The sequence below is a fragment of the Paralichthys olivaceus genome, chromosome 12, assembly GCF_024713975.1.
Source record: "Paralichthys olivaceus isolate ysfri-2021 chromosome 12, ASM2471397v2, whole genome shotgun sequence".
In the NCBI taxonomy this organism is placed as follows: Eukaryota; Metazoa; Chordata; class Actinopteri; order Pleuronectiformes; family Paralichthyidae; genus Paralichthys; species Paralichthys olivaceus.
Genome location: NC_091104.1, coordinates 1,224,214 through 1,251,891, shown reverse-complemented (window position 1 = coordinate 1,251,891; position 27,678 = coordinate 1,224,214). Strand labels below are relative to the sequence as shown.

The following is a 27,678-nucleotide window of genomic DNA, read 5'->3' as shown; positions in this document are numbered from 1 at the left end:
AATAAACATATTTTTTCAGGAAGTGTGATTTTGTTTTTCTGGAATTTGAGACAATCAGTATCCTCTGTTTTAAATAATGCCCAGTGGTAGTGGTAATAGTGGTAGTAAAGAAGATTATTTAGACTTTAGGCCGCTGTCTCTGCCAATGTGCCTCCTAAAGTGGTGAGGTGTAGTATTCGCCCCGCCCCTAGTCCCACAGGGTGTTGTTCTGAGAGCACGTGACCGCTGTGCCGTCATGTGACTTACACCGCGCGCACGTCGCCACCAGACGGACAGAGGCAGGATGGTCCACAGAGGTTCGGCTGTTGTTGTCCTCTCCCTCACTGTGTACCTGGGTCTTTGTCTTTCTTCGCACGCTTATATCCTAGACGATCAAGTAGGACTGGGGCGGGTGTTTGACGGAGTTGGAGGTCTGAGCGGCGGTGGGGTGAGTGCAGCCTGCTTTCCGTCCACTTCCTGGTACCTCAGGAAAGTCAGCAGCTTGAATGTGCATGAAAGTAACGCTGAATCTCCGGCTTCCTCCAGGCGACGTCTCGGTTACTAGTTAATTACGCAGAGCCGTACCGCAGCCAGATCCTGGACTTCCTGTTCAAAGTAAGTTGTGGTTCCGGTCTGTCATAGAGCTGAGCTGAAGCAACGTTTAATCTCACGCCTTCTCTGTCTTCAGCCAAACTTTGGAGCTTCTCTGCACATACTGAAGGTGGAGATCGGAGGAGATGCTCAAACTACTGGTGAGTAACACAATTTTTCTACCTGACTGTCTCACACACGTCCCAAGATCTTGAGGTGACACCTTGGGATTAATCATTTTTAAATCATCAGATATCAAATTGACAGACCTGTAATTGAGTAAACTGGAGGTGGATACCTATGCCCCGCTGACAGTGGGCAAGTGAAAGGGGAATATCCTGGACAGGTCGTCAGCCCATCACAAGGTTGATTCATACTGACAAACAACCATTTAACCTTGTTTTCACACCTACAGGTAATGTAGAGACCCCACACAAAAAGGCCCTCTAACCACTGCACGACCATGGTTCCCAGGAAATAACATATTTTGACAAATGGTCAGTTATTGTGAAAATTGCACTTCATGAATATTCTTTCTCTAGCTATCAATCAGCTAACATTTAATAGTAAATGTACTGGAGGCGCTTGATGTTGGGAGGCCAACAGTTTACCAGAGCTCTGAAACAGCAGCGTTTGGGAATCATCAATGTCAGTGATGTTGTTGATTTCTACAACAACACACAAATATGCCAACTTTGGTCAACCAAGTAGTCTTAAATGTGCTAAATAAATAAAATGGATGTTGACATTGACAACATCAACTGATTCTGGTTACTGTGTTAAGCTTCACTGAACTTGGAATACAAGTTCACAGCTCTTTGTGCAGCAGGGGTGGTGTGGATTCTTCCAGACATCCTCCAAGGGGCTGTATGTGTGAATGCGAATCAGTGATGTTCTATGGTCAACGTGAGAAGCTGTGGACTGCAGACTAATGGTGTGCACAGCTGTTGTGTTATCCTTAAAATATCAAATATGTCAGTCACAGATACTGTTCCCAGTTGGTGTAGCTGAAGAAACAACAACAGAAAAAACACAACTTGCCTCCATACTGCTTGTGTGGTGTCATCCAAGTGCAAACCCTAACATTCAAATTAGACTCCAAACAATGTAATTTACACCATGTGTCTGTATAAATGTCTTCTAGTAGCCTTCCTGTAGGCATGTTCGAGTATCCTTGGGAACCTCGGAACACCGCACACACTCTCACTCAGGGTGTGCACGTTCATGTGGCTATATCCGCTAGCTTGACTAGTAGCGGACTTTTCGGCTTATAACATGGTTCTGCTATTAATGACTGGGTTGATATTGTTACCAGAATTACAATCTCTAAATGTACCTTCGTAGATCAATTCCCTCACTTATAGATTTGTTGCCATTAAAGTTACCACAGTTTAACATATCATCTTCCACCATCACCTATAATCTAGATGTTTCATTTATTCCATTGCATATTGATCATGCTTGTAAATATTCCCTTCCTCATAGTTATTGGTCAATAAATCTCATACTTTTGTATCTATTGTTGCATTTTGTGTTCTTTTGAAGTACAGAATGGAGATCCATTGAATCGAGAGTTCATGACAACAATTTGAGACTGACTATTACTATTTGCTCCAATAGGAGCTGGTGCCCCCTTTTTTTACAACAAGTAATGATGAGTAATGCTAAGATATCTTCCTATACTAATGCACAAATACAGTTTACATCCTTGTGCAATCATACTGTGTCACTGCACTTTACTCAGGTACATTTCTTTACTAACAATATTTCCATTGTGAAAGGTGTATATTATATACATATTCTGTAATTCCTATTTTTATTCTATTGCCTTTTTTAATATCTTGTCTAGCTATCTGTTCTATCTCCTGCTGTAACAAGGGAAGTTACCTGGCATGGGATCATTAAAGTTTTGTTTTCTTGAGCTATGCAGTCGCATGATTTTACATTAAATTTGACTCTTACCATTTTCAGATGGAACAGAGCCGTCCCACATGCACTATGAAAATGATGAGAACTATTTCCGAGGCTACGAGTGGTGGCTCATGAAAGAAGCCAAGAAGAGGAACCCAAACATCACACTCATAGGTAAAAGAATGACACTGTCATTTTTTGTGGGTGCTCTGAACTTCAAACAAACTACTGATAGGTAAAAATCCAAAGGAAAGGTGGATCATATGAGAATGTGATACCAAGAAATTGATTATATGATCAAAACAAAATAACCCAATTTGGCTCAATGTACGAGCATAAATGTACACAAAGAAAGGCAGTTATGCAACTTTATCTATTCAATGCACAATATTCACATTAATATCAATTCATATTTACAATATTTAGCTTCTCAGTTCAACAATATGTTCAGCACACTGTTTTTGCATAGGCTTTGTATGGATTATGGCTCTATGACTATTGTCCTGTGCACTCAAATAAATACCAGTACTGTACAGTATGAAGCCATGCATCTTCCACTCATGCAAATATTTCACATAGATTTCATAGAAGGAAATGCAGGAGATAAACCAGCAGCTCCGCTTCCAGTGGTGGACAGCATGTGTGAACAACAGACAACTGACACACATCTGATCTGCAGCTCAACCGCAGACTGTGAGTCCATAGAGTTACAGAGATTGATGGGGAAGACTGTTGAGATCGACGGTTTGGCGACCCCTGCTCTAAATGGATATCAAGGCCATATAGGCTTGTTTGAAAACATCTGGCATTTCTAGTTTAACAAACCATAAGGAGCTATTCTTTCTTATATGACAGGACTTTTGAGACCTTAGTTTAACGCCTAACCCAACTTCTGCAAGTTCCTTCCTGCAGCATTGAGATCGTACAACCACAACTGCTCTCAGTAGACAACACGCACCAATTTTTGGTCTGCACTTTAGACTCGGGTTTCACTTTTTTAATATTCATTTCCCCCTGTTCAGTTAATGGCTAATGTGCAATCCGTTTTACTTTACATACTCTCACATTGTACATATTTTGTTTACATTGTATACATTATTTCAATTACATCCATATTTTTGTTTCTTTATATTTCCTTGCATTATAAGTATTGCTTATGTATATATTATATTGTTGACTTTAACTGTGGTCTTTGCTGCTGTAACACTGCAAATATCCTCGTTGTGGGACTCATAAAGAATTATTTCATCTTTATCATATCGTATCTTTATTTTTATAACAGCTGGAGACATTTTTCCCCATGATACTTTACATGTTGTATGTGTTGGTGTGTGTGTCTTGATGCAGGATTACCCTGGGCGTTTCCTGGTTGGGTTGGCCATGGCACAAACTGGCCCTATGTCTTCCCAGACATTACTGCAACATATGTGGTGAACTGGATCATCGGTGCCAAGCAGTACCATGACCTGGATATTCAGTATGTTGGGGTAGGTAGTAAGTTACTTAAAATCTCTTGGTCAAGTGACATGCTTTGTAGAATGAAACTGCCCTCTTATGGTGGCTGCACTTAAAACAAGTGTATGCAACTTTTTAACCGAAAAATAATAGTAGTAATAATTATCAATGAAATATGTAACAAAGTGCTTTACAACAAACAGAGTAATAATAATAATAATAATAATAAAGGTACAGATAAAAGCCATAGACATCATAAGAGAAAAGCTTTTTTTTTTAATATGTGTTTTAAGAAGTGCGATAAAACAGGTAACAAATTCTGCTAGTCTAATCTCTTCTGGCATATTGTTTCAGAGTGAATGGGACCTCACTGCAAAGGCTCTGCTGTCTCCTTTGGTTTTCAGCCTAGACTTAAGAATGGCTAACAACTCCCTACTAGAGGATCTTAGACAGTGTCCTAGCTCGTAGGGAAATAAAAGTTCTGAAATAGGGAGGGTCCAAGCCCATTGCTGCCTTTAAAATCAATCCTAAAATCAATAGGCAGCCAGTGCACGGATGCTAAAATAGGGTTGATATGGTAACATTTTTGGGATTGTGTTAGAAGCCGAGCGGCAGCATTCTGGACTAAGTATGATAACTATATTATGGGTACAGTGATTTGTGATTGAGGGGTTGAGCTGTCGTCCTCTTACCAGAAGGTCGGCAGCTCGAATCACAGCCCATGCCGAAGTGTCCTTGGGCAAGATGCTGAACCCCTGCTAACCCTTAGCTTTCCAGAATCAGACCCAGCAAGGTCAAGAGTGATGCTGAACTGTAGTTCAGTTAAAAAGACATGGAAGTCATAAAAAGTGAGACATTTTCACCAATATTCAGCCAGGAAACTTTAAAGAAATGAAGAATTCTTAACACAGTTTGATATACGGATTAGATGGGCAAGGTTAGTTCAGACTGTGGAACCTGGGCTAGCTGAGCTGTGGTGAGTACAGCACATAGTTCTAGTTGGGGTATCGACAACTGTCAATCAGGAGCAATATCGTGACCTAGCCAAGATAATTGACATGTATATGCGTCCTTCAGGATGTTCTACTCTCAGGTAGGCTACAGAACCGTAAGCCCTTTCACAAGCGTCACAACAGAATGTGAACATCCATGGCTGAAGCATCGTTGTTAGCATCAGTGGATACATAGAACCTGGGCAGGGTGATGTCCTGTAAGTGTAGAAGCTCACCTTCCCAGCCCTTCCATACTGGAAGGAGTTTAGTTGCAATAGGTTTGTCCCATTGTCTCCTTTTAGCCCACAGAGCCTGGTCAAGGATCATGGTGCATGTAGTGAAGGAAATTATTTACCCAAGTGGATCATGTTGTGTGGCATGCACTCTGTACACATTTGGCATGGTTGGCTGATGGGGTGACAAAGGTCCATGTTTATAGCCCAATGTGTCCTATGGGCAGTGCCAGCACAGACCAAGGGTTGACTCCCGGGGATCAGACCTTTCAGCGGTTAGCCATTGCTCACATATCACTGATCGTGCTTCAGCCGGAAGATGAGTGATTACCTCTGTCCTAGAGGCCCACTGTCCTATCTCAAATCTGCCCTTGGCCAGGACTGCTCTGTCAGTCCGGAAGATCCTTTGCCTGCTGTGGTGAACGGTGTGATTTCAGGCAGTTGTCAACATAAAATGAAGTGAGAACCGTCTCAAAAAGTTCTTCCTAGTTGTTGTGATGGTCCCTGATGTTACATTGGGGAGCATAGATGGCACAACAAGGGCTACATGATGTGCCAAAGGTTAGTACACACCACTCATATATGTCGGCGTTCTATTACGTTCCATATCACGCCAGAGGAAATGGAGGAGTGGTTGGTATTTGGGGAGGAGTCTGATTTGGTGAAACATACCTTGTAAGTCCCCACTGATTGGCGGTCTGCTGAAAGCGAAAGGAACAAATGAACACCACTCTAGCCTTGCTATTGTAATGCACAATGTCATGAGGTATATAGAGTACCAAGACTCAGCAGAACTGTCTTCTTCCTCACTGATGATTTTCTCTGCATATCCTACTTCCTCTAGCTTCTGTATTTCCTGGTTGAAAACATCAGCCAGCTCAGAGTTGCTATAGCCCTGAGTAAGGGGATTACAGCAGCAGGTGATGTACGGAGCAGAGCTGTCAGTGTCTTCCGGAGGAGAGGGGTAACATATCTTGATACTCCGTTTATGGTGACACGGTTGCCCTTTTCATCCAGCATGGAAAGAGTGAGGTGTGCAGAAGGACAAGTTAAGGCAGGAGGTCTCACTGGGAGGATGCTGAAGGAAGTTGGTGGGTCTTTGTGCTGCCCAGCCCAGTTGTGTGCATACTGCAACTGGTCCTCTGAGGGGTCCTGAACAGACTGGTTCTATTAGATGAGGATGATCAGATTCTATTAGCATGGGCTGCACTTGAAGGTGGGTAGGGAAATTCCCTTTAGATGGTTGTATTTCTTCATCAGTAACCCAAGTTGCTGTGCGGCAGTAGCCAGTATTATGGTTCGCTTAGACCCATTATCCAACACAGCATGAGTGTTAAATGTTTTCCTCCCATAGCAGAGCTGGGGGGGTACCACCTTAAGCATAACATGGCATTGAGGTAGTGATCCTGAGTAGTAGAGCAGTAGGGCTGTCAAAATTGCTCCAAAATGACGTTTGAATATTCGCTCTAAAAAAAACACATATATGGGGTGCCTGGTAGCGTAGTGGGTTGTACTGGCACCCCGTGTGTAGAGGCTACAGTCTTCGCTGCAGTGGGCCCCGGCTCGAATCCCGCATCGACTGGCCCTTCACTGCATGTCATTCCCCCCTCTCTGCTCCCTGCTTCCTGTCTCTCCTTCACTATACTGTCATTAAAAGCACAAAAGCCCAAAAATATATTTAAAACAAAAAAAATATTCAAATGGTTCGAATATATGTGGGGGTTTTTTGCGCAATGCGCATCATGTCAATAACAGCAGGACAAACTAATACAAGACATAACTACTTCTATAGATATTTTTATTTCAGTTTTAACATAAAACATATCTACACATTACAAAATAAGTAAATGAACTAACCGTAAAACTTAGACCGTAAAAAAAGACCGCTCCGTCGCTCGCCCCCCTCTCTCTCTATGCGCGATGAGCATACTGATTTAAATAAACAATCTGTTAATAACGGTCGGTAATAACCATAGACTATAAAGGTAATAACTGGTCTCTGTGGTTGACGTGAGCTGAAGGCAGTGAGAGTGTATGTTGAGAGCTGCCTGCTGAACAGAGGGTCGCAGGGAGAAGGATATAAAGTGGCCATGTTTCGGCTACAAAACCCCACCAAACCGATCCGAAACCAGCCCAAATTTTTATCCACCCGCCTGGAAACCCTGGTCGTGTCTCACTTTCAGCAGTGAGTCACGCTGTGCAAGTGCAACTCCTGTGGCCTGACCTGTCATGCAGTGCGCCCACTCGCAAAACAGCCGCTGATGTGTTTTTTTCGAATTTAGAATATTCGTTGACAGCAGTAGGGGCAGTAAGGTTTGAAACGTTATCTTCTCATCCCGGTGGGATAAGATGTCTTTGAGTCAGTATTGCGGGAGTCATTGGGTTGCTGAGGAGAGGCATGACTGCTGTGGATTCACTGTTCAAGTAAAGGGAGGCTGGTTTAACCTGCATTTTGTCTGATCTATTTTCTCTCTGCACAGTACGGATAGACTTTAGATTAGTTTGGTTTGACTCTAATGCCCGTTGGGAAACCTGGATCACTTGAGCCTTCCTATCCAGCCATTCCGCTAGGCCTGGCAGTGTGTAAGACTTGTCATTACCACTGCTGATAATGCCCTTTGTCAGACAATATTCAGCAAAGCTATCCCTGTAGCTACTTGGCATTTTGCCCCAATGTGGGAGCCACATCGTAACTCATACTGGGCAGGAACCTCCATGTGACTCAACATACCAACCAGTTTGTTAACTGCTGATGAGAGCTCCTGAAAGGCAGGCACATCTCCTGGTGTACGGTGTGGGGTCGTGTTTGCTACCTGACAGGCACTAGGCAACTTTAGGTGATCGAGTAGTATGATGATATTTATAATCTTCTGTTAAGCGCCTATGTGGACCAATCAAGCTATATAGGCCTCTTTTCAACATGATTAAGTCACTTTCCCTACCAGAACTGAATAGAGGGAGTTTGGGCTTTGGTATGCCATAGGATGCAGCGATGGTCATCCCCATCATGTGTAGTGTTGCAGAATTGTTGGAGGGGAAGCTGTCTCCTGTGAACTGAGGGTGATGGTAAGTAGGTGCATACTGTGGATAATATGCTCCTGTTTGAGGCCCAAAATGGTGCGGTGTTGATTGTGCCATATGGAGCTGACCAGTGTATGCCGTAAAATTAGACACTCCAGTCCATACAGGTGGATGCTGAGTTTACAGTGGGTTCAATCCCAACCCAGAATGGCTGAAGGCAGATGGTGCAAACCCTGGTGGCGGACCAGTTTGAGTAGCTCCTGGATTAGCATACTGAATGAATCGAATTGGTTGTGGTACTGACTGACTGCTGGTGGTGGTGCGGCTTGTACAGGCTGGACCAGTAGACATGCAGGCTGTACCAGTTGGGCTGTAGGCTGGACTAGTTGAGGCACAGTTGGGACCGGCTGAGCCCCAGGCTGGACAAGTTGAAGCGCAGGCTTGACAGGTTAATGGTTCTGTTCTTTCTGTCCCCCACTCTCCAGTCTGTACAGTGGGTGCATGTTTAAATGGAGGATCAATAATAAGTCGTCCAGGAAACATGGGACTCGATGAGTCTGGCTTGGGTGGGAATCAGCAGGAGGTTGTTCATCATCGTAGTTTGCAGAAACAGCCAGAGTACATTTAACACAATCCAGCTTGAAGGATCACTTGTAACTGACAGTGTGGGTGACGGTATTCTGGCTGTGCACAACTGACAGAATTTTTCGGTTAGAGAAACAGGCACTTACATAAATGACATGAACTGGGGTACACACATTCTCATTCACTCAGTTCAAGACCTCCTGGATGAAGCTAATAGCATGCTAAGTATCACAAAAGCTTCTAAACAAAGTATAATATTGACAACCAGTGTCATAGTAAATAAAACATAACATCACGTATAAGTGATAATAACTTGCATTGTCACCGATGCACACTGTTCAAACAAGGATATTAACAACTTTGCAGAACGGACCTGCTAGGTGAGGGAGTTAACTACTCTCTAGGTAAGTTCGCTACTGAACATGAGCTGTGAGCATAAGGTCTCTGTAGCAGAACACAAGCGATGTAATGTGACATCAACTGTGCTCCAGCAGGGTGTTTATTGTTAAAGCGAGCGCACAGAGACTCTGACACAGGACGATCAGACCTTTTAATGAGTGTCTGTCTAATACTGAAGCAGTGCTGGTTATAATTATATTGGGACATTGCTAAAACAATGAACATAGTGGTAAACATGAATCAATTATGTTCAGTCATTGTCATGCTTGTCAGTGTAAATGCACTTGTACAACTGTGAGTATTGAAGTAAGTGAACAAGGGTGGGACAGCTGTGAACCATTAAACAACCTTTGAACTGCGGTTAAATCACTAGGGTTTAATTCCTGGTTGTGTTGTCTGATAACAAAGAGAAAGTAGTGCGTATCTCTGCCAGGCCCCTTTGAAGCCACATTTAACTAGATCCAGATTTTTTGAGGGGCATTTGCACCAAGTTGTACACACTTGTAGATATAAACCCCTTAAATATGACTACGGGTATTATGTCTAGACCTAGACAAGGAACATAATTGTCTGATCCAGATCAACACCAAAATACTACAAACCTCCTTTGTGGTAATCCTTCCTGTGCCCTCTCTCCATCAGCCATATGGCATTGTGTCCCTTGCAAAGGATCTGCCACTCAATCTAAAAAATGACATGAAGAAAACAAACCCACAGCTTGGTTAAAGAGGATACTTAGATGAACACTAACAACAAATGTAACTATAATAAACTATCTTGGTGTCAGTATTTCAGGTAAATGGAAATTAGGTTGTTATACAAAAAAACTTTAAGTTCAGTTACATTTAAACAGTTTTCCATAAAATTAAATACACCATTACTCCTGTAATAATAATTTAATAATTATGTTGAGTAAATATTTGGTTTCAACAGCCAGTTGCGACAGAACTTGGACAAGTTTGTAGTGTAACTAAACTGTAACCTTCCTCTATTTAGATTTGGAATGAGCGAAGCTACGACAGCAAGTACATCAAGGTAATTCTGAACTCTTTCAATGTCCTTCCACTGATTTGACTAACAAATGTGCATTATGGGTAAACTTAGCTTCAGTGATGATAGAGAAAAACAGCCACCAACATCTAGCTGGGTTCCTCTGAGAGCATGTTTTTGCTGTCAAGGTGCTCCGGAACACTCTGGATAAAGTTGGTCTAACTGGCCTTGGCATCATTGCAGCAGATGGGGATTGGACCATCGCTAAATCTATGATCGCTGATCCACCCCTTAATGATTCTATTGAGGTGATTGGGTAAGTACAGTGGACTTGAAGTCCTGTGCAGGTTGGCATGAAATTACACGTTTAAAACACTTACTGCTCATTTGACCAAATAGTGCAGTGATTAGAATGTAAAGTCATTAATGAATTGCCTCCATGTGCTTTGAGATCACTAAGTTTGGTCATGCTGATTGTATTGCTCATCTGTCGACTCCTTCGTCTTTCACTATGAGCTGAATGTTTGTGGCTGTTATTCCTGTTGGACTGAAAGACAAAAGTTTAGTCATAGACTAAGTTGATGAGTTGCATATGTTCATGCTCTTATCTAGTACTCTCACATTAGTATCAGTATTTTCCCTCTGAAGCATGGACCTCTGATTTTGATGTTGCAAATTGTATGGTATATTGCTGCTATCATGTAAAGTAAGAAAATCTTTTTTCTCAGATGGTTTATAAGCTGGACTACTCTTCACCTTCATGTTAACATGGGATTACTGTAAACTGATCACAGTTAACAACTACACAATAATCAATAGGGCTGAGCAGAAAAAAATAATTATCATATTCATTTATTGTTTTTCCTGAAATATTTTATAGCTAAATCTACAATATCCATTTTTGCATCTCCACTTGTAATGTTGCACGACAGCTGTCGTTGATTTCCATGATTTTACATAACCGCTAATAAGAATTAGTTATTTCGTCATGCTCGTCGACTCTCTTCAACTATTAAGTGAGAATGTGAGTACATAATAGGTCATTAGTCATAAATGGATAGCTATGGCTTTCAAGTAGTTACTATTATAAAAAAATGTAGTAAAGTAAATAGAACATCTACTTTTTTGATGAACTTGTGACTGACTCAAAGTTTCTGATCTGCCTTTATATACTGGTAAATATGTTTACTAAATATTTTTATTACTTTTATACACTACTATTCTTACACATTTTGCTGCTAATAGTCCAAAGAAAACAAACAAAACTTTGGAATAAAAACAAATTTACATTCCCAGGATAAATTGTAGCGCTAATTCAATACTGTGAAATAATTGAATTCTCAATAATAAAATTCAAATCAATGATATTCACTCTTCTGAATTTAAACCCTAATAATTCAACTAATTACTTATTTTGTCTAAAAAATATCTGTTAATAAGTGCCTGTAATCTTTACCTACAGCCCAAGCTGACATGTTTAGATGTCTGGACAACAATTCAAATCCTTAAGCTCACCTTATTGCCATGTGATGTAAGACAAATGCCCCGTGATTGTGATACAATTACATGTGGACAGCTCTGAGTGCATGCATTCACACCTGATATTAACTGTGCCTGTGTGTGTTCGTTTAGGCATCGTCATATAGTTCATTCATAGTTGTACATAGAGCATCCTGAGGTCCAGGGAATGACTCCTGTGTTAGAGGGCTGTTCATACCTGGTTCTAGGCTTCATTATTTTTTTAATTGCCAATTTTTTGTTATTTCAGAGGTCCAACCAGAGATCCAATCAGATCTCTCTGTGTGCGCGTGCGTGCGTGTTGGTGTATCTGCACAAGCGAGTAAGCAAGAGAGAGATGTAAAGAGATGTAAACAGTTGCGCTGTGAAGGAAGATTTTTACCAATTTAATAACTAATCATTATGTTTTGATCAGGGTTGATATTGTGACGGTGGATACAAACAAATCAAAGAGAATAGAATACATTAGATTGATTGCTCTGAGGAAAACAGCTGAGTGGGAGGTCCTTCATATGAGGCCCAGGAAGGATTTGCATTCAGACTGTTAAAAGAATGTGGACATGTCGCCCAGACCACCTATGAATGTAGTCTTGACGTGATCAGAATAGCGATCTGAGTGTCTTGACACCTGTCTTTAGAGCTGTCTGCTTGTGATCGGTAAACAAAAACCACATGTTAATACCAGGTGTGTACAGGGCCAAAGAAAAGCATTTTACCTTTCCTAAGCAAATGTTTTGCCTAGTAAAACTATGAAAAAGTTTTAGATTTATTTTCCATTGATCAAATCCAATCTGTTTGTACTCATTGGTTTGGTTTGGTTTTCCATCCTACAAACATTTGTCGTGGCAATTCTGCAATCACACTCAATCCCAAGTGTCAGGAAGCCTCGACATTCAAATTCAACTCAAACCAGCGTCATTTACGGCTTGTTTTAAGCCTGTATTTGGAAGAATGTGAATCACAACTGATACACACACGGTGCAATAACTATACATACACATGTGCAATAACTATTCACACACTATACAGTTAAAGTCATTACTTAATTTCCAACGAATGTCACACTGCACCTTTGAATGTATATAGTCTTAGTTTTGTATTGTATTTTACTTTTTTTACAGTAAGCTCTTTCTACCTTGCTTTTATTTTAATTTAACTATCGCACTAGTTAGCTGAATGGTTTCTTCTTGTCCAACACCATTGTACTCCTGACCCTGTGTTAACTTGCACATGACAAATAAAACAGGTAACTTAGAGGGATAGTTCACCCGGACAATTAAGCTAAAAACATGGGGACAAATGATGCCTTTTTGAATCAAATTTGAATGTCAAGGCTGTGGATGACACCACAGGAGCAGTATGGAGGAATTGTATGGTTTTTTTTTGTATGGCAGTGAATTTTCAGCTTCATATGCAAATGTTAAAGTGGGGGTCCTTTGTATGGGCCCCTTAAATTTTGGTGCATGAGCATTTCATGTGGGGTTAAATGCATGGTTCTGTTAGTTTAGATGCAATAGCTTATTCGTGCAAGTGGGAGAGCATCTACCCAGTTTAGCTTTGTGCTAGCAGAGATTTTGTTTAGCTTAGCTTTAAGGGTTCTGTTAACTCTTTCCACCTTCCCTTGTGATTGAAGATGGTTAACTAACCCCAACCTTTGTTTAACCCTTAGTTGTTGTAGGATTGGCTACTTTTTGTATTTTTTTCACTTCTCTATTTGGAACGGGTGTCCCGCTTTGATCCTTTGATGTTACTGCTTCAACCCAATGGCTGAATTGATCAATTATCAAAAATCTTTTTCCATGCACTGATTTTATCATGTTGACATAATCCATTAATAGGTGTTTGAATGGTACCTCTAGTTCTGGAAATGACCCACTGGTGTCTTTACACCTTTTCTCACATTGTTTTCACACTGTCTTAACATCAACCTTTAACTACAAATATGGTGACCAATATCCCTGTTGCCTTAATTTCCTTATCACCTCTCCTCACTACTATTCAGATACCAACAAAGTCAACAATGCCACAGGTGCAACAACCAGACCCTGAGGGGGACCTCTAAAGTCCCTTCTCGTCCTTTGGTGTGCCCCTTTGCCGCCAGACACTGTGCACACTTGTTCCTGCTAATGGAATGCTAAAACAGCAGAATACAAGTCAATCACTGTGAAAAAAGTTCGCTTCAGGTGGCACATTTGTGATAAGATTATAAAGGTTTGGAATATCCACTGACCAATCCAGTAACCTTGGGTCTCAATTAGCACCCCTGCTGTTATTAACCTTTCGATTTCTTTGCTTATGCCTTGCTCTGCTCTAGGCTTTAATGGATATTGAAAGTAAGTATGGTTCCTTTGCTTTTGGGATCTGAGCATGAATAAACTTTTCCCACTTACTGAATACTTCACTTACCAGTGTTGTCAGGTTCCCTAGCAAATAAATATTAGCCCTCTCAACCAATGCATACACCTGGAGGCCAGTTCAAGAGCTATCAGTGTACACCCCTTGTGGTGAGCACCAAATTTTCACCTTAATAGGCAGTATAGCTTCACCATCTTCGATTGATAGCCGAGCTGGAGCTGTCATTGGAATCAATACTTTTTCCAGAGAATCCTACTGTCTTTACAAATTTATTAGACATGGGGAGGTGTGTGGCGTATTCTGGACACATGTAAGTAGCTCCAGTATAAGCCATCATCAATGTTGGTTTATTTTCTACCAGAACCTCAATCATAGGTTCTTTATCAGTTCCAACGGTTATTAAAGGAAGCTCACCCTCCCCTATAGGATTCTCTGGGCAACCCTATTATCCATGGTTAGGGACCCCCCCACGGATCAGTTCATCCTTTCTTAATTTTTCAAAAGTGTGAACCACATGATCACAGAACTCTGTGTGTGTCTTTGATGTCAGCCCCACCACATCCTCAAGCCTGTTACTGGGCCAGGCATAGTCTCTATTATTGACGTTATGAAGAGTGTAGTTTGCAGAAGACTGCTTTCCGCATCATCTTCTTCCATCTCTTGTGTCTACCTTTTCAGCTGATGACTGATATATGCTGCTGGATTCTCAGTGTCAGAGATCGGCTCGCTATTCAGTGCTTTAGGGCCAATCACCGGATTGAATACCGGATACTCCCTTTTCAGGAACGTCAACAGGCTGGGTCGGTATGGGTTAAACTCAGTCCTGTCTGCCTGTGGGTTCATCATCCAAGCATTGCCACTTATGGCCTCCATCTCTGGCACCCCTATGACTTTGGCCCACAGAGCTTTGATGTTACTAAGCACCAACATTTTTCCCACCATCTCCTCAAATGTTTTTATCCACTTACTAGCCCCCTCATGGAGGTCAGGGAGTCTGGAGATCAGCCTTCAAGTCAAGTGTTTGCCAATACTCTCCCTGTGACCCTTTTATTAATAGTAGAAAGTGATCAGCAGCTCCATATCTGTCTGGGGCTTTTACCGTAGCTCTGTCCCTGAGCCCATACTCTTTGCCTGATGTCCCAGCTCCCCCTCTGCTCTCACTCTTTTCCCTGCCTTCTGCATAATTCAGACTTCTCCCAGCACTTGCATGGGGCCCACCCCATGCTGCCCTTCAATGCCACTAGTCTGTTCTTGATTTTCTCTCTGACAGCTCTGTATCTGATCCCTTCCTGTCTACTGCCTCCTAGAGGCACACAGTATTTTGAGACCTCAGCCTCTAATTGAGCTACCATCTCCTGAACCTTTCTATGTTCCTTGTTCTGTTTCTCAACTTCCTCATCTCCGTCAACTTGTTGTGGATGTTGGTGTAACTAGTATCACTTCTTTTTCTCTTCTGCTGAGAGCCTCATCTTTTTCAGTGTAACAATCTATTACCTGCACCCTCTTGGAGGTTTGAGCTTCTTTGGTCTTTATCGTACTGAAAAGTTTGGGAACATGTGCTTTATAGTCCTCGACATCTGTGAGCTGCACTGTTCCAGACAGAATTGGATATAAACCAGCTGCGTCCTGTGAGAGCAGTTGCTTTTTTGTCTCATTATTTTCTATGCTTCTCCTTTTGTTTTCTCTTTTTGCTCTTATCTTTTGCTTTATAGTCTTTTATTCTGAGCTCCATATCCTCACACATGCTCACATCAAATGTACCCCCCTTTGGCCAAGCTGGGTCTAACCCTTTAGTTTGTTTCTCACAATTATTCAGACATCTTTTCTGTCTTTTTTCTTTGATGGATATTTTATGCCATGGACAACTATTGGTGTACTCATATTGTTGCTGATGCAATCTCTTCAAAGTCTTCACATAATTTCTTCGAATTCACTTAAAAGTGCAATATATCCTCTAAAGACAAATATGAAAAGAAAATGACTGCTCTGTTGATCAACCTTTAATTATAAAGCTGCATTAGCATGCAGCCAACACTGACTTTATTTGTCCCAGCGACATAGACTACTAACAGCAGTCTAAAGGCCACACCATGTCTCAGAACGGCAGAATGATGCAAAATCAACACATTCCACAACCACACCTAATGGGGTTCTGCTCAACAATACAGTGCTCCAAACAAAAAAAATCAGAACCACTCTATACAAGTATTCACAAACGAGAGGTTGAGCAAACCCCAATACAAGCTGGAACAGTCCTAAAATGAAGCTCAATTCTGCTAATGTTAATAGTACAGCACAGTTCAACAGTGGATTTTCTACATGCTGCACCTTAATAGATATTTATTTTACTCTTTTTATAAACATTTTGTAAAATTTACTTTTTTAGGTTAGAAAGACACCTCAGTAGTCTGTTCAGTTAAACAGTGTTGAGTAAAAAGAAAAGAAAAACCTAACAGTTTAATGTTTTGTGTTCCTTGTTTCAGCTGTACCAAAAAAGTACCAAACCTAGACCTCAAAAACCAAGGACCCATGTTTTTTTTTTGTACTGTAACACCCATACCAGTCAATATTTTTATTAACTGTTTATTGTAAACAATGAATATTGGACTGAACAGTCCTCGGGTGAGAACAAATTTGACTCCAATTGCATGTTTTACATGATCGCAGCAAATATTGTAAAGCCAAACCAAGTCCATGTTGTTTAGCTCTGAATTCATGTCTCCTGTGCTTTCCTTCCTGTGACTGGCTGTACCAGCTGCTGCGATACATTCTGGATAAAAATGGCCTGGAAAGGGTCAGGATCATAGCGAGTGACAACCTGTGGGAGCCCATTGCTCTGTCACTGCTGCTTGACCCTGAGCTGAGCAGAGCTGTAGACGTGATAGGGTAGGATCCTCCTCTGAGCATGAAGCCTGTTGTTTTCAGTTTGTTTCTAACTCTATGCTTCTGTCTGAAAATACTTTGCTTCTCTAAAAGCTTTACCTGCATGATCCACATGATGTGATACAGTACAAACTAGAATCAATCAATCAATAAAATGTAATTTTTATAGCCCATAGTCACAAATCACAATTTGTCTCGTAAGGCTTTAACAAGCTGTGGCATCCTCTGCCCTTAACCCTCAACAAGAGTAAGGAAAAACTACCAAAAACAACAAACTTTTAACAAGGGAAAAAGTATGTAGAAACCTCAGAAAGAGCCACATGTGAGGGATCCCTCTCCCAGGAACCATAACAGAAGTGCAATAGATGCCACGTGTAATGGAGAAGGTCAGAAAAATAATAGTATTAACAGCATTGGTTAGAATAAACAGTTTGTAGCATAAAGGAAGGTAAATTAATTCAGGAATTATTGTCAGTAATGGTAGAATATCTGAGTAGACATATTGTATATCAAGCAGTCTTGTTGTAATCATAGTCCACGATCAGCACCCACCACGATCAGGATCCACCACCATAATCCATCGTCATGATCCATTGCCACCATCAGGATCCACCATCAGCTGCCACCTCGATCATGGTCCACCACTACGATCAGATGCCAGCACGATACAGGATCCGCGCAGTGCTCTAGTGGGGTGATATGGTGCAATGAGTTCTTTAAAGTGCCATATTATTAAGGGGCTTGTAGTTGAGGAGGAGAATCTTAAATTCTATAGCCAGAAGCAAGTTTAGTGAAGCTAATACAGGAGAAATGTGATCTCTTTTCCTGGTTCTTGTCAGGACACGTGCTGCAGCATTTTGTGATTAATCATTAGATAATGTTTCTCTAAGGTGTTAAGGGCCAAGTATAACAACATCTGTTTTATCTGAGTTTAATAAGAGAAAATTCTAGGTCATCAAGGTTTTTATGTCCTTGAAACATGCTTGAAGTTTAGTCAATTGATTACACTGCTCTGGTTTTATTGATGGGTATAACTGGGTGTCATCCGCATAGCAGTGGAAATTTACAAGTATGTCTTGATAATGTTTCCTAGTGGAAGAAGCATAGTTCTCAGAAGAGTTCATACAGCTAACTGTACACCCTCATATATATCAGTCCTCTTAATGCCCAATGGTTTTTAACCATGCCGTTTTCCCTGGGAAATTGGTGAAAATGTCAAAAAATGTGCACGTTTGGAATGTCAAAAAAACATTTCCCTGATCCAGATCTTCACCAAAATATAATTAATTGTTCCCTAACCCTACCACATCTTTGTTTGTATGCAATGTTGATTTTGGTCCCATACCGTTAAATCTCTCCACACTGTGTGAAAAGCTTAGGTAGTTACAGAAATACTCAAACCAACACTGTTATCACAATGCAGACATGGCATTTGAGGCAGAGCAACTTAGCAGGTCCTCGACAACACAGAGCAAGCTTTAGTCATGACTTTACATGTTGAACTGCTGGTTAATGTCAACTCTCTGCAAATTCAGTGCTATTGGCTACTGTAAATGCCAATCAATATTCGAGGCAATTTTCTCCTTAGCTTTGTGTTTTTACTTGACACACACACTTTTAATATACACATTTCGTTGATCATTTCACTGAAAAGCTTTGATTTATTATATATTGATATTTAGTATTATTTAGTGCCACTGAAACAGTTTAATCAGTACAGACTTAATGTGGATCTATAGTCACCTAGATCATTCGGCGGACATTTAAATAGCTGCTGAAGTTTCAATATGTTCTTGAGGCTGTTTGAATAAGCTGGTTTTATCCCCCAACTGATTATCTCTGAATATTGTCTTGAGTAATGTTTTATGAGTATTTTTTTGCTTTTCATTTTAACAAGCTCATCTCAAATGTACAATATAAATTTCAGTAATTTTAACTTAAATCTTTTGTCTGCCTTCATCTGCCAGTAGAAACATTAATTTACAGCTGTGACTGCTGAATGGTTGATAAGACCACATATAATATCAGCAAGTTTGTGTTCCAGAACACAGATGTTTCATTTCCAAAATGTGAAACTCATGTATTTGTACAATTCATTAACTACCTTGTGTCTAGGGCTCATTACCCAGGCACCACCACAGTGACAGATGCCCTGAAGACGCAGAAGAAGCTCTGGTCGTCAGAGGACTATAGCACCTACAACAATGAGGTTGGAGGAGGCTGCTGGGCTCGCATCCTCAACCAGAACTATGTCAATGGTCACATGACAGCGTAAGAAAACCCACAAGCAACTCTTTGCAATTTGGGAACCAAAGCATTCTGCTGTGTGATTAACCTTAAAGGCATAGTTTTGGAGTTTAAGGGGGGAACAGAATTCTAGACAAATCCAGTACCCAAATATTGAGTAAATTTTCATTTTTTTCGTGAACTATCCCTTTTAAATTTTATGATATTTACAGATTGTACTTTATATAAGTTATCCTTTCATTACACCATAAGTGTCTGAAAGAGAGATATTGCAGGTCGTTCCTCACCACCATTATGGACTGCACTTTAACTTTTTTAAGTCTCAACCGTGCAATATTCACTTTGCTATATTCATCTGTCTGTGCAATAACAACAGTTCATGTGCTTTCCATTCACTGTAAATATCCTCACGCTGCATATATTTCTTCCTGTCTTTACACTGATTAATTTAGGGATGCATGATATATAGTCCGATAATGATAATCGATAATTACATGGTTAACATGGCAGATACTGATACCGGTAATAATTTCGCGCATCTTAAAAAGAAGTTCATATCCTGTAGTTTACGCACACCTGAGGGTAAAATTACAAAATATAATAAGCAAATATGGTTGAATTAATATTCCATTATTAACACAACAAAAACAGTTCTGACTCAGTTCTGAGTGTTTAGTTATTTAGTGAAGTACATCAGAAAACTTCAAACAACTTTAGGTGGAGGAGGAAAATTTCTCCTTCAAAAGAATTTAAATTCAATATTATGACATCTCAAACCTATGTTGCTTACGTTGGCATCTATCAGACTAGGAATGTGTGCGGCGGCCACATCATATATGGCAGACAGGAACATATCTGAAAAGTAGCTGCGACTTGGCAGAGTCTAACGGGGCATGAAATGTGTCGGTGAATTAGTCGGCGAAATCCTTGTCTTCTACTGAAAACGGTTGCTCATCAAGAGGGATAAAATTCAGTGATTCTGTCATTAATTACTTTAGCCTGTGGACTGTATCTAGCAAACTTCCTGCAGTTCTGAAATGCCCACTGGATAGACAGTGCTGCACTGACACTTGCTTTGGCCTTTTTTTTCCTCACTAAGGCTGGCTGCAAGCGCCTCGTATGCTCGCCATGCATCCTCGCCATGCATCCTCGTCGCACTGACGGACTTTAGGGTGATTTATTAGATTGGCAGTGATAAAAAATTTTCCCCTTCATGGAACCTTTGCACATATGTTGCAAATTGCAATCCTACAGTCACTCTCAGAAAGTGTGGAAAACTTCCACAACGGCAACACAGTTTTCAGTTCTGACGTAAACACATTACGCTGGTATGGACAGGCACGGATGTATGACATCATGAGCGCGATCAGGCGCGTTATCAAACATTTTATTTCCGATTACGATGGATAAATATAATAAAACTTGCATTATGGAGCTGATAATATATCAGACTGTTATATAGTGCATCCCTAGTTTAATTACACCCATATGTTTCTATATTTCTATATATTTTGTATATATAAGTATTGCATGTTACTTATTATTACTTGCTGATGTCTTTTTGACTCTTGTTGCTGTAATACTACAAATTCCCCCATTGTGGGACTAATAAAGGACTTCCTAATTACATAATGAATTAGTAAACTCTTTGATCACAGAAAGAGAAAATATTTCTTCTAAAAATCCTGAGCAGACTAAGAATTAGAAACCGTAGTGAGGAGAGGAGTGAGCTGTCTGGTTGTTCATAGTGAATCTTCTTCCAGCACCATCTCCTGGAACCTGGTGGCCAGCTACTATAAGGAACTGCCTTTTGGCAGAGATGGACTGATGACTGCTGAGGAGCCCTGGAGTGGCAACTACGTGGTGGAATCTCCAATCTGGATCACAGGTCTGAAACAGAACAACATGCACTTTGCTTGATTAGTTTAATTGTAGTTTATAATGAAAAAGCAAAGATAGGGAAGTGTGACATACGTTGCCATGAGGCCTCAACTCACACAGACCTTCAGCCCACTAGTTGACACCCCTCTTTTAAAAAGTTCTCTCTCCCTCTTCTATTTGATGCAGTTTTTAGGACAGAATATCAGCAAAATCTTTTTTTAGTTCTTAATTTTCAGAATTGCTTTAATAATTACTTGATAATTTCATGCTGTTGTTTCCCTTACAGCCCACACCACACAGTTCACCCAGCCAGGATGGACCTACCTTCAGACTGTTGGGCATCTGGCACAAGGGGGAAGTTATGTTGCACTTACTGATGGAAATGGAAACCTCACTGTTGTCATAGAAACTATGGCAAGTTAGGATTTCCTATTTAACACATTTTTTAAACTTTTATCTTTAAAATGTTTTAACATCATTGTGCTTTGATTTGAAATAATTACTAAAAAAATTAGTTTTTAAGGGTGTAGCTGTTCAGAGAAGGGAAACTGCAGAGCCGCAGGGTGTAAAGGAGGAGGTTTAAAGTCATGTTTTCAGCTCCAGATATCTACCTGTTACATACATATACTAACAAAGCAGCACATCAGTCCCTCCCAAGAATCCATAAGGTTTCAATTAAAATGATTAACACAAAATAAACTAATCCCCGTTAATTCTGCACAACAATTAATGCAACTTTAACACAAGTTTGACTAATCATCACTGGTTCCAGCAAGTTTCACCACCATAGCAAACCACTGAACCCCATACACATGTACTTTCATCAGTACATGATTTAGTTTCATCAAACTCACTTTTGTGACAGGAAATCTGAGAATTACCAACAAAAAGTATTAATACTGCGCAAGATGATTCCCTGAGGTTCTGCATGAAGATGCTGGCTGCTGTTTTGTGAGCCAGATGCAAAATTAGATACATTTAAATTTTGTTCAAATGTACACATGTCTGATGTTTAGTATTTTAATGACAAAAAAGGTCTTTTGAAGTTGCTTTAGAAAAAGCACTTGTGAAATAAAGCAACAGTCAAACTGGCATATCCAGATTTAAAATATGAGACAAAAGTAATAACACTGCACTTACTCTGCATGATTGGATGTTTCCTTCACAGACTCATGATCATTCAGTGTGCATAAGACCACCACTCCCTCCATTCAATGTGACCTCCCAGAATGCAACTTTCCAGCTGAAGGGATCCTTTGTATGTTCCTCTGAGTTTCTCATCAAACTGCCAACAGTTATTGAGTGATTCTTTTTTTCTTATTTAAGGCTGTTTATTTTTCTCAGGCCTCTATCAAGGAGCTGCAAGTATGGCGGTCACAGTTTAACTTGAAGACAAAAAAGTCTGTCTTTTTTCAGAAGCAAACTCCTGTAAAGGTAAAGGCAAAGTTCAGAATCATCTGAACATGCCATCTTCTTGCAGGAAATACACTGAGCTAAGAATTTAAAAATGTCTAATTTGTCTTTTACAACTTTTCTTTTACAAAATTTGAGGTATTAGATGGATCATTCACATTAAATATGGCTGAAGATGAGGTCTACACAGTAACTACCATTACAACTGGACAGAAAGGCAGTTACCCAAAGCCACCTCCTTCAGCCCGCTTCCCTAAAGTATACAGGGATAACTTTAATATTCGTAAGTATAATAAAACAACCCAAATAATGATTCACTTCTTCACATGACTCTTCATTTGTCTCAAATTAGATAATTTTCAAAAAGGTCTTTGCATGTGCAGGAAATAGAAAACTTACTTGATTGAAGCGTAGAGAAAGAAAAGTCATTGAAAGGCGTTAGGTCTGGCAATGTACCCACATTGTAAACTATATTTTGTAAAACATGTCCTGGAATTTAATGTGGACATTCTGGTCTTTTCTAGTCCTTCACTATCTTTGTATTAACATCCTGTAGGAAACCCACCATTCACTGAAGCTCCAGACTTTGCTGACCAAACTGGCGTGTTTGAGTACTATGTCAACCTGACTGATCCCGGACCTCACGTCTTCACCTTGCGACAGGTTCTTACTCAGAGACCTGTCACATGGGCGGCTGATGCTGAACAGACCATCAGTGTCATAGGAGATTATCTGTGGTGAGATTATGCTACTTTATGTACACTAAAAAAATATATAAAAGCAACAGTTTTGTTTTCGTTCCCATTTTTCATGAATTGAAGCAAAATATGCAAGATATTATTTGTGCAAAAAAAAGGTTTATTTCTCACATTTTGTTGTCAAATTTGTTAAAATCTGTGCTAATGAATGCTTGATTGATTGTCATCTGTGGAATATTGGTCCACTCCTCTTCAATGTTGATGCAAAGTTGCTGGATATTGGCAGGGATTGGAATTCACTGTTGTACATGTCGACCCAAAGCATCCCAAACATGCTATTATGACCAGTTCAAGGCCAGCTGTGCAATACTCATGCTCTTTAGTAAGCATCTTGAGATACCTCACTTTGGTAGATGGATTATCGTAGCAGTGCTCAATAATACAGATTTTAACAAATCTGTGAGAAATAAGCATTTAGTGTGCACAGAAGAAATCTGAGATCTTTGGTTTTGACTCGTGAAGAATGAGAGTGAAAATATGTGTTTGCCCTTATGTTTTTGTTGAGTGTACATTTCCTATACCTGTTGATCTATACAAATATGAGCAACCTGACTGTGTTACATCCTGGACTTGAATCTGTGTATTTTACAGGCAGAACCTGACGGTTACATGTGACGTCTTCATGGAGAGTATTAAGACAAGTGGTGTTTTCATAGCAGCCAGAGTGGACAAAGGAGGGCAGTCAGTCCGCAGCGCTAAAGGAGTCTTCTTCTGGGTGTTTGCAGATGGCACCTACAAAGTTACCAATGACATTGGTCAGTAGCATCACTCTTTGCTTCATTAGACATACTCATTCTAAAAAAGCAAAGCAATGGTTGACAAAACATTTTCACATAAAAATATTAAACGGTAATTTACAAATATGTTATCCGTCCCCAAAGTGCATTGTTGAATTCCTCCTGTGTTTGATGGCCCTGCTTTGTTCTCTGTTGCCAACAGCTGGTCAGACTGTACTTGCAGAGGGTCAGTCTGGTACACGAACATATGGCTGGTACACCTTATCACTCACTGTGAAAGTAAGTGAAGATTTTACATTCTTTGTTCACAGTTCTTTAAAATGTGGATTCGTTCCAAGACATTTTTGTGTACAGTTGCGATTTAATATCCTCAACTTGGCTGTTTGTACTGATGAGTAAGAAAGGCTGTTTGCAGGTTAGTCTGAGAAACTCATAGCTTTGTATTTTGCTTTGGTATGGTCTGTCACTAATGACTTTGTGACATCCTCATGAAGGTGTGAGGCTCCGGACCTGATTGTGTTGAAAAAGATTTAAAGCCTGAGCAAGAACACAAGATGTCACTGATGTCAACCAGAATGCACCTCTCACTGATGTCATACTCTAGATTCCTCACTATGACTAAGCAATTCAAGTCAGAGAAGGCTTCATTTTTTGCTATTTATAATAATTGTGTTGAGAGTTGACGTGCTGAAGCTTGTACTGCAGTTGGAATTCATACATTTTTTTACTTTTTTTTTAGAAATTCGAACATTAATTCAAAGAAAATTAGAATGTGACCTGTTTGAATTAAAATACAGTCAGGAAGCGTGTCAGAGTGTCTGAAGTGGCTTGTCTCCTGATCTAGCAGTTCACTGTCACCTTGACTAAATGCATCAGTGAAGTAAGTCAGTAATGTTACGTTGTTTTGCTTTTAAAATGGATAGTGTTTTGCCAGTTCACATGTACATGTACTACATGTGATCAGGACCTTATAACCGATTAGTGTTTATTAGTTCAAGTGAGAGCAGGTCAGATTGCAGGAGGACACAGAAACTCCAGTACGGTACAAACCAATCTTCTGATCATTGAGCAGCTGTGGAGTTTTCCACTGTACTTCAACAAAGTCCCTTACCGGCTGCTTCACATGAACACTCCTCTCATCTCATCTCACTGTGTGTGTGTGTCACTCTAAACGGGTGAGTAGTGGCGGGGCCTGTGTGTGTGCTGTCTAGGAGCACACACACATTTCCTCTCGCTCCTGGTATTTCACATGATGGCCTGATACAATGATGATTTAAAAAATAACATTCACGTTTATCATACGTAAACTGATTCATTCAAATATAAATTGAACACTTTCATGTACAACACTAAAAAAAATGGAAGTGGTTAGCTGACAAAGTATTTTGAACTTTATATTTGGAAAAAACTGACAGCCCTAGAGTGACCAATTATTAATTTATCCTAAAAACTCAAAAAACAAAGTTGACGTAATGTCACTGTTGGGCCATAATCGTTTAAACCATTGTGCCGTGTTTCATGTCAACATCTAGCAATACAATGTTGTGTAATCAGAAGATGTATTTTTGATGTGATAGTGATATTTTTACCTCGGGCAAGGAGTTTATGTTTTCGCACCCGTCTGTTGGTTGACTTGTTTATCTGAAGCAAAAACTGCTGAACAGATTTCCACAAAACCTGGTGGATGAGACGTGGAAGAAAGAACTCATAATTTTTGTGTGGATCCAGGAATTGTCTTTTACACTCTGAAATATAATGTGATTTATTCATTCATGTATTTATAGTTTTCGTCAATCTTCCACGTAATAATTAGGCTACAGACTGAGGCTGCAGTTTAAGGACACTATGGTTTTCGTATTAGTAAAGAAATGGATGACTGGAAGCTACAGTTTCAGAACTGCATTTCTGGGACCAGAATTTTAAAGGTTTACTTCACTTAAGTAAAACTTTTATTTTTGATAAAAAATATATGTAGGGTAAACAGTCGTTCTGGGCACATCAGTTTTCTGACAGTTGACAAACCTGCAAAACTCTACTGGGTCGTGTTTCCACAGTTTCAATAATCAATTCTAGTATTATAAATTATAAAATAAATCCTTGATTTATGTTGTTCGACTTTGAATTAAGTGTGTTTCACAATGATTACATTTTACTTTTTCGTAATGTAATTTGGTGAGTTTGCTATAATTGAGGTCCTGAAACTGCAGCCTCCAGTATTGCAGGAGTCCCTTACTCCTTGGTGGAGGATTGAGCCCTGCTGAGTGACATTCAAGTAGAATTGCTGTTACCTTTCATTTGATAGAATCAGGACAAAATGTTTTACGTATGACAATTTCTCTTTGATGTACTTGGCCAACCTCTCTCCTCATCCCACCTGTGTCAAACATACTATTTCTGAAATACTAGTGATGCTTGGAGCTTGCCTTGTAAAATGTTCATGTTGCATAGAATACACAACACTTTGAGCTGCTTGTGCATGTCTGGCTGAGCAAGCAGATTGTCCACTGCAACTTGTCACTGTGCTCCCTCTGTCCTGCAGGGCCAGTATGCGTCAGGGCAGCTGAACGGATACCCGCTGTGGAAGAACGCTGTGGTTCTCACTCCAAACAACGGCTGGGCTGCCATTGGAACACACTCATTTGATCTGGCTCAGTTTGATAACTTTGCTGTGTTGGCGGAATAAAGATTTTACTGTGAAGTAATGTTTACTGTATGCTGTAAATAGCATGATTGCATATATGATAGCATAATTTATTTGCTTAATCAATGCATTGATTTAATATTTGAGTGCTAGATTAGGTTTTTCTCAAGAACTGAAGGAACAAGAGGGCACACAATGTAACAATGCATTACATCCTGACGAGACTAATGTGTTGTTTAAGATAATTTTTTTTGCCTTGCAGGGTTTAAAATTTTTTTTTTGATAATAAACTGAAAATATGCCAACCTCACTGTGATGAAAAGAGTATACAAATAACCATGGATGACATAATGTGTTATATAACATAATTTAGAACAGTTTTGAGTAAAAGCAATTGGCCACTGCACATTACCTGCTCAGCAGGGAACTGCATAGTGCCAGGATTCTAAGAAGGCCACAGATATTCAATGGGGTCTGAGGTATCTCAATAGCTGTTCATCAGCAAACAGCAACATGCTTTGCCCACTAATGTCATTCTAATTGTTCATTCATATTTTAATATCCATTTTCTAATGATTTATGTGTAATGTACACTTTCAAGGTTTTAAGTGGTTTGATTTTAATTTTCTATGTTGTATAATTGTAACTAAAACCACATACTGAAGACTGCATGCCCATCTCGGGTTCACACAGTGACAGCGCTCGTACTGTACTCATGATTTCTCAGGGAAGTGGCTTGAAAACATCATTGTCAGGTTTATTAACTGTGAGTGCTATCAGACTGAGATGTAGTATTCCTGTACAGAGAAGGATGAGGACCATGTGGAAAATATGGAAAAGGGAAAAAATTTGATCAGAATTCTGAATCTATAACCCCCCCCCCCCCCCCCCCCCCCCCCCAAAAAAAAAATAATTCACGTGATCCTAGCCTTTTTCATGGCCGCCTTGTCACCTCATATTAACTTTTTACTGTATAAACTACTGTTGAAACAACACACTGCTGCCAAGTGTCCTGTATTTTTGACCATTTGCTTTATGTTGATGCAAACCAACTTAAACTGAAGCTGAGACTTAGTTTAGAAAATATTC

At 40.0% G+C, this 27,678-nt stretch overlaps 1 protein-coding gene across 2 annotated transcripts; it reads left to right on the top strand.

Annotated features, from left to right (window-relative positions):
• Positions 1–210: 210 nt before the first annotated feature.
• Positions 211–27,473, top strand: galcb (galactosylceramidase b). 2 transcript variants are annotated; one of them, XM_020103072.2, is made up of 17 exons: positions 211–427; positions 526–594; positions 668–731; positions 2,542–2,655; positions 3,829–3,968; positions 10,163–10,201; positions 10,345–10,472; positions 19,028–19,183; positions 20,923–21,047; positions 21,327–21,454; positions 22,209–22,298; positions 22,385–22,474; positions 22,592–22,736; positions 23,010–23,190; positions 23,803–23,966; positions 24,151–24,227; positions 26,488–27,473. In XM_020103072.2, exons 1-17 carry the CDS (start codon positions 284–286, stop codon positions 26,629–26,631), a joined length of 1,998 nt encoding a protein of 665 aa, XP_019958631.2. In that variant the 5' UTR covers positions 211–283; the 3' UTR covers positions 26,632–27,473. The 2 variants fall into 2 exon arrangements, with proteins under 2 accessions (XP_019958631.2, XP_019958630.2); XM_020103071.2 differs by lacking the exon at positions 10,345–10,472 and adding an exon at positions 16,785–16,915 and having other exon boundaries at positions 226–427.
• The last annotated feature ends 205 nt before the right edge of the window (positions 27,474–27,678 follow it).

Coding starts and splice junctions, on each gene's coding strand:
- galcb (XM_020103071.2), top strand. CDS start 284: ATGGTCCACAGAGGTTCGGCTGTTGTTGTCCTCTCCCTCACTGTGTAC. Junction 732..2,541: donor AGGAGATGCTCAAACTACTG/GTGAGTAACACA, acceptor TACCATTTTCAG/ATGGAACAGAGCCGTCCCAC. Junction 3,969..10,162: donor TGGATATTCAGTATGTTGGG/GTAGGTAGTAAG, acceptor TCCTCTATTTAG/ATTTGGAATGAGCGAAGCTA.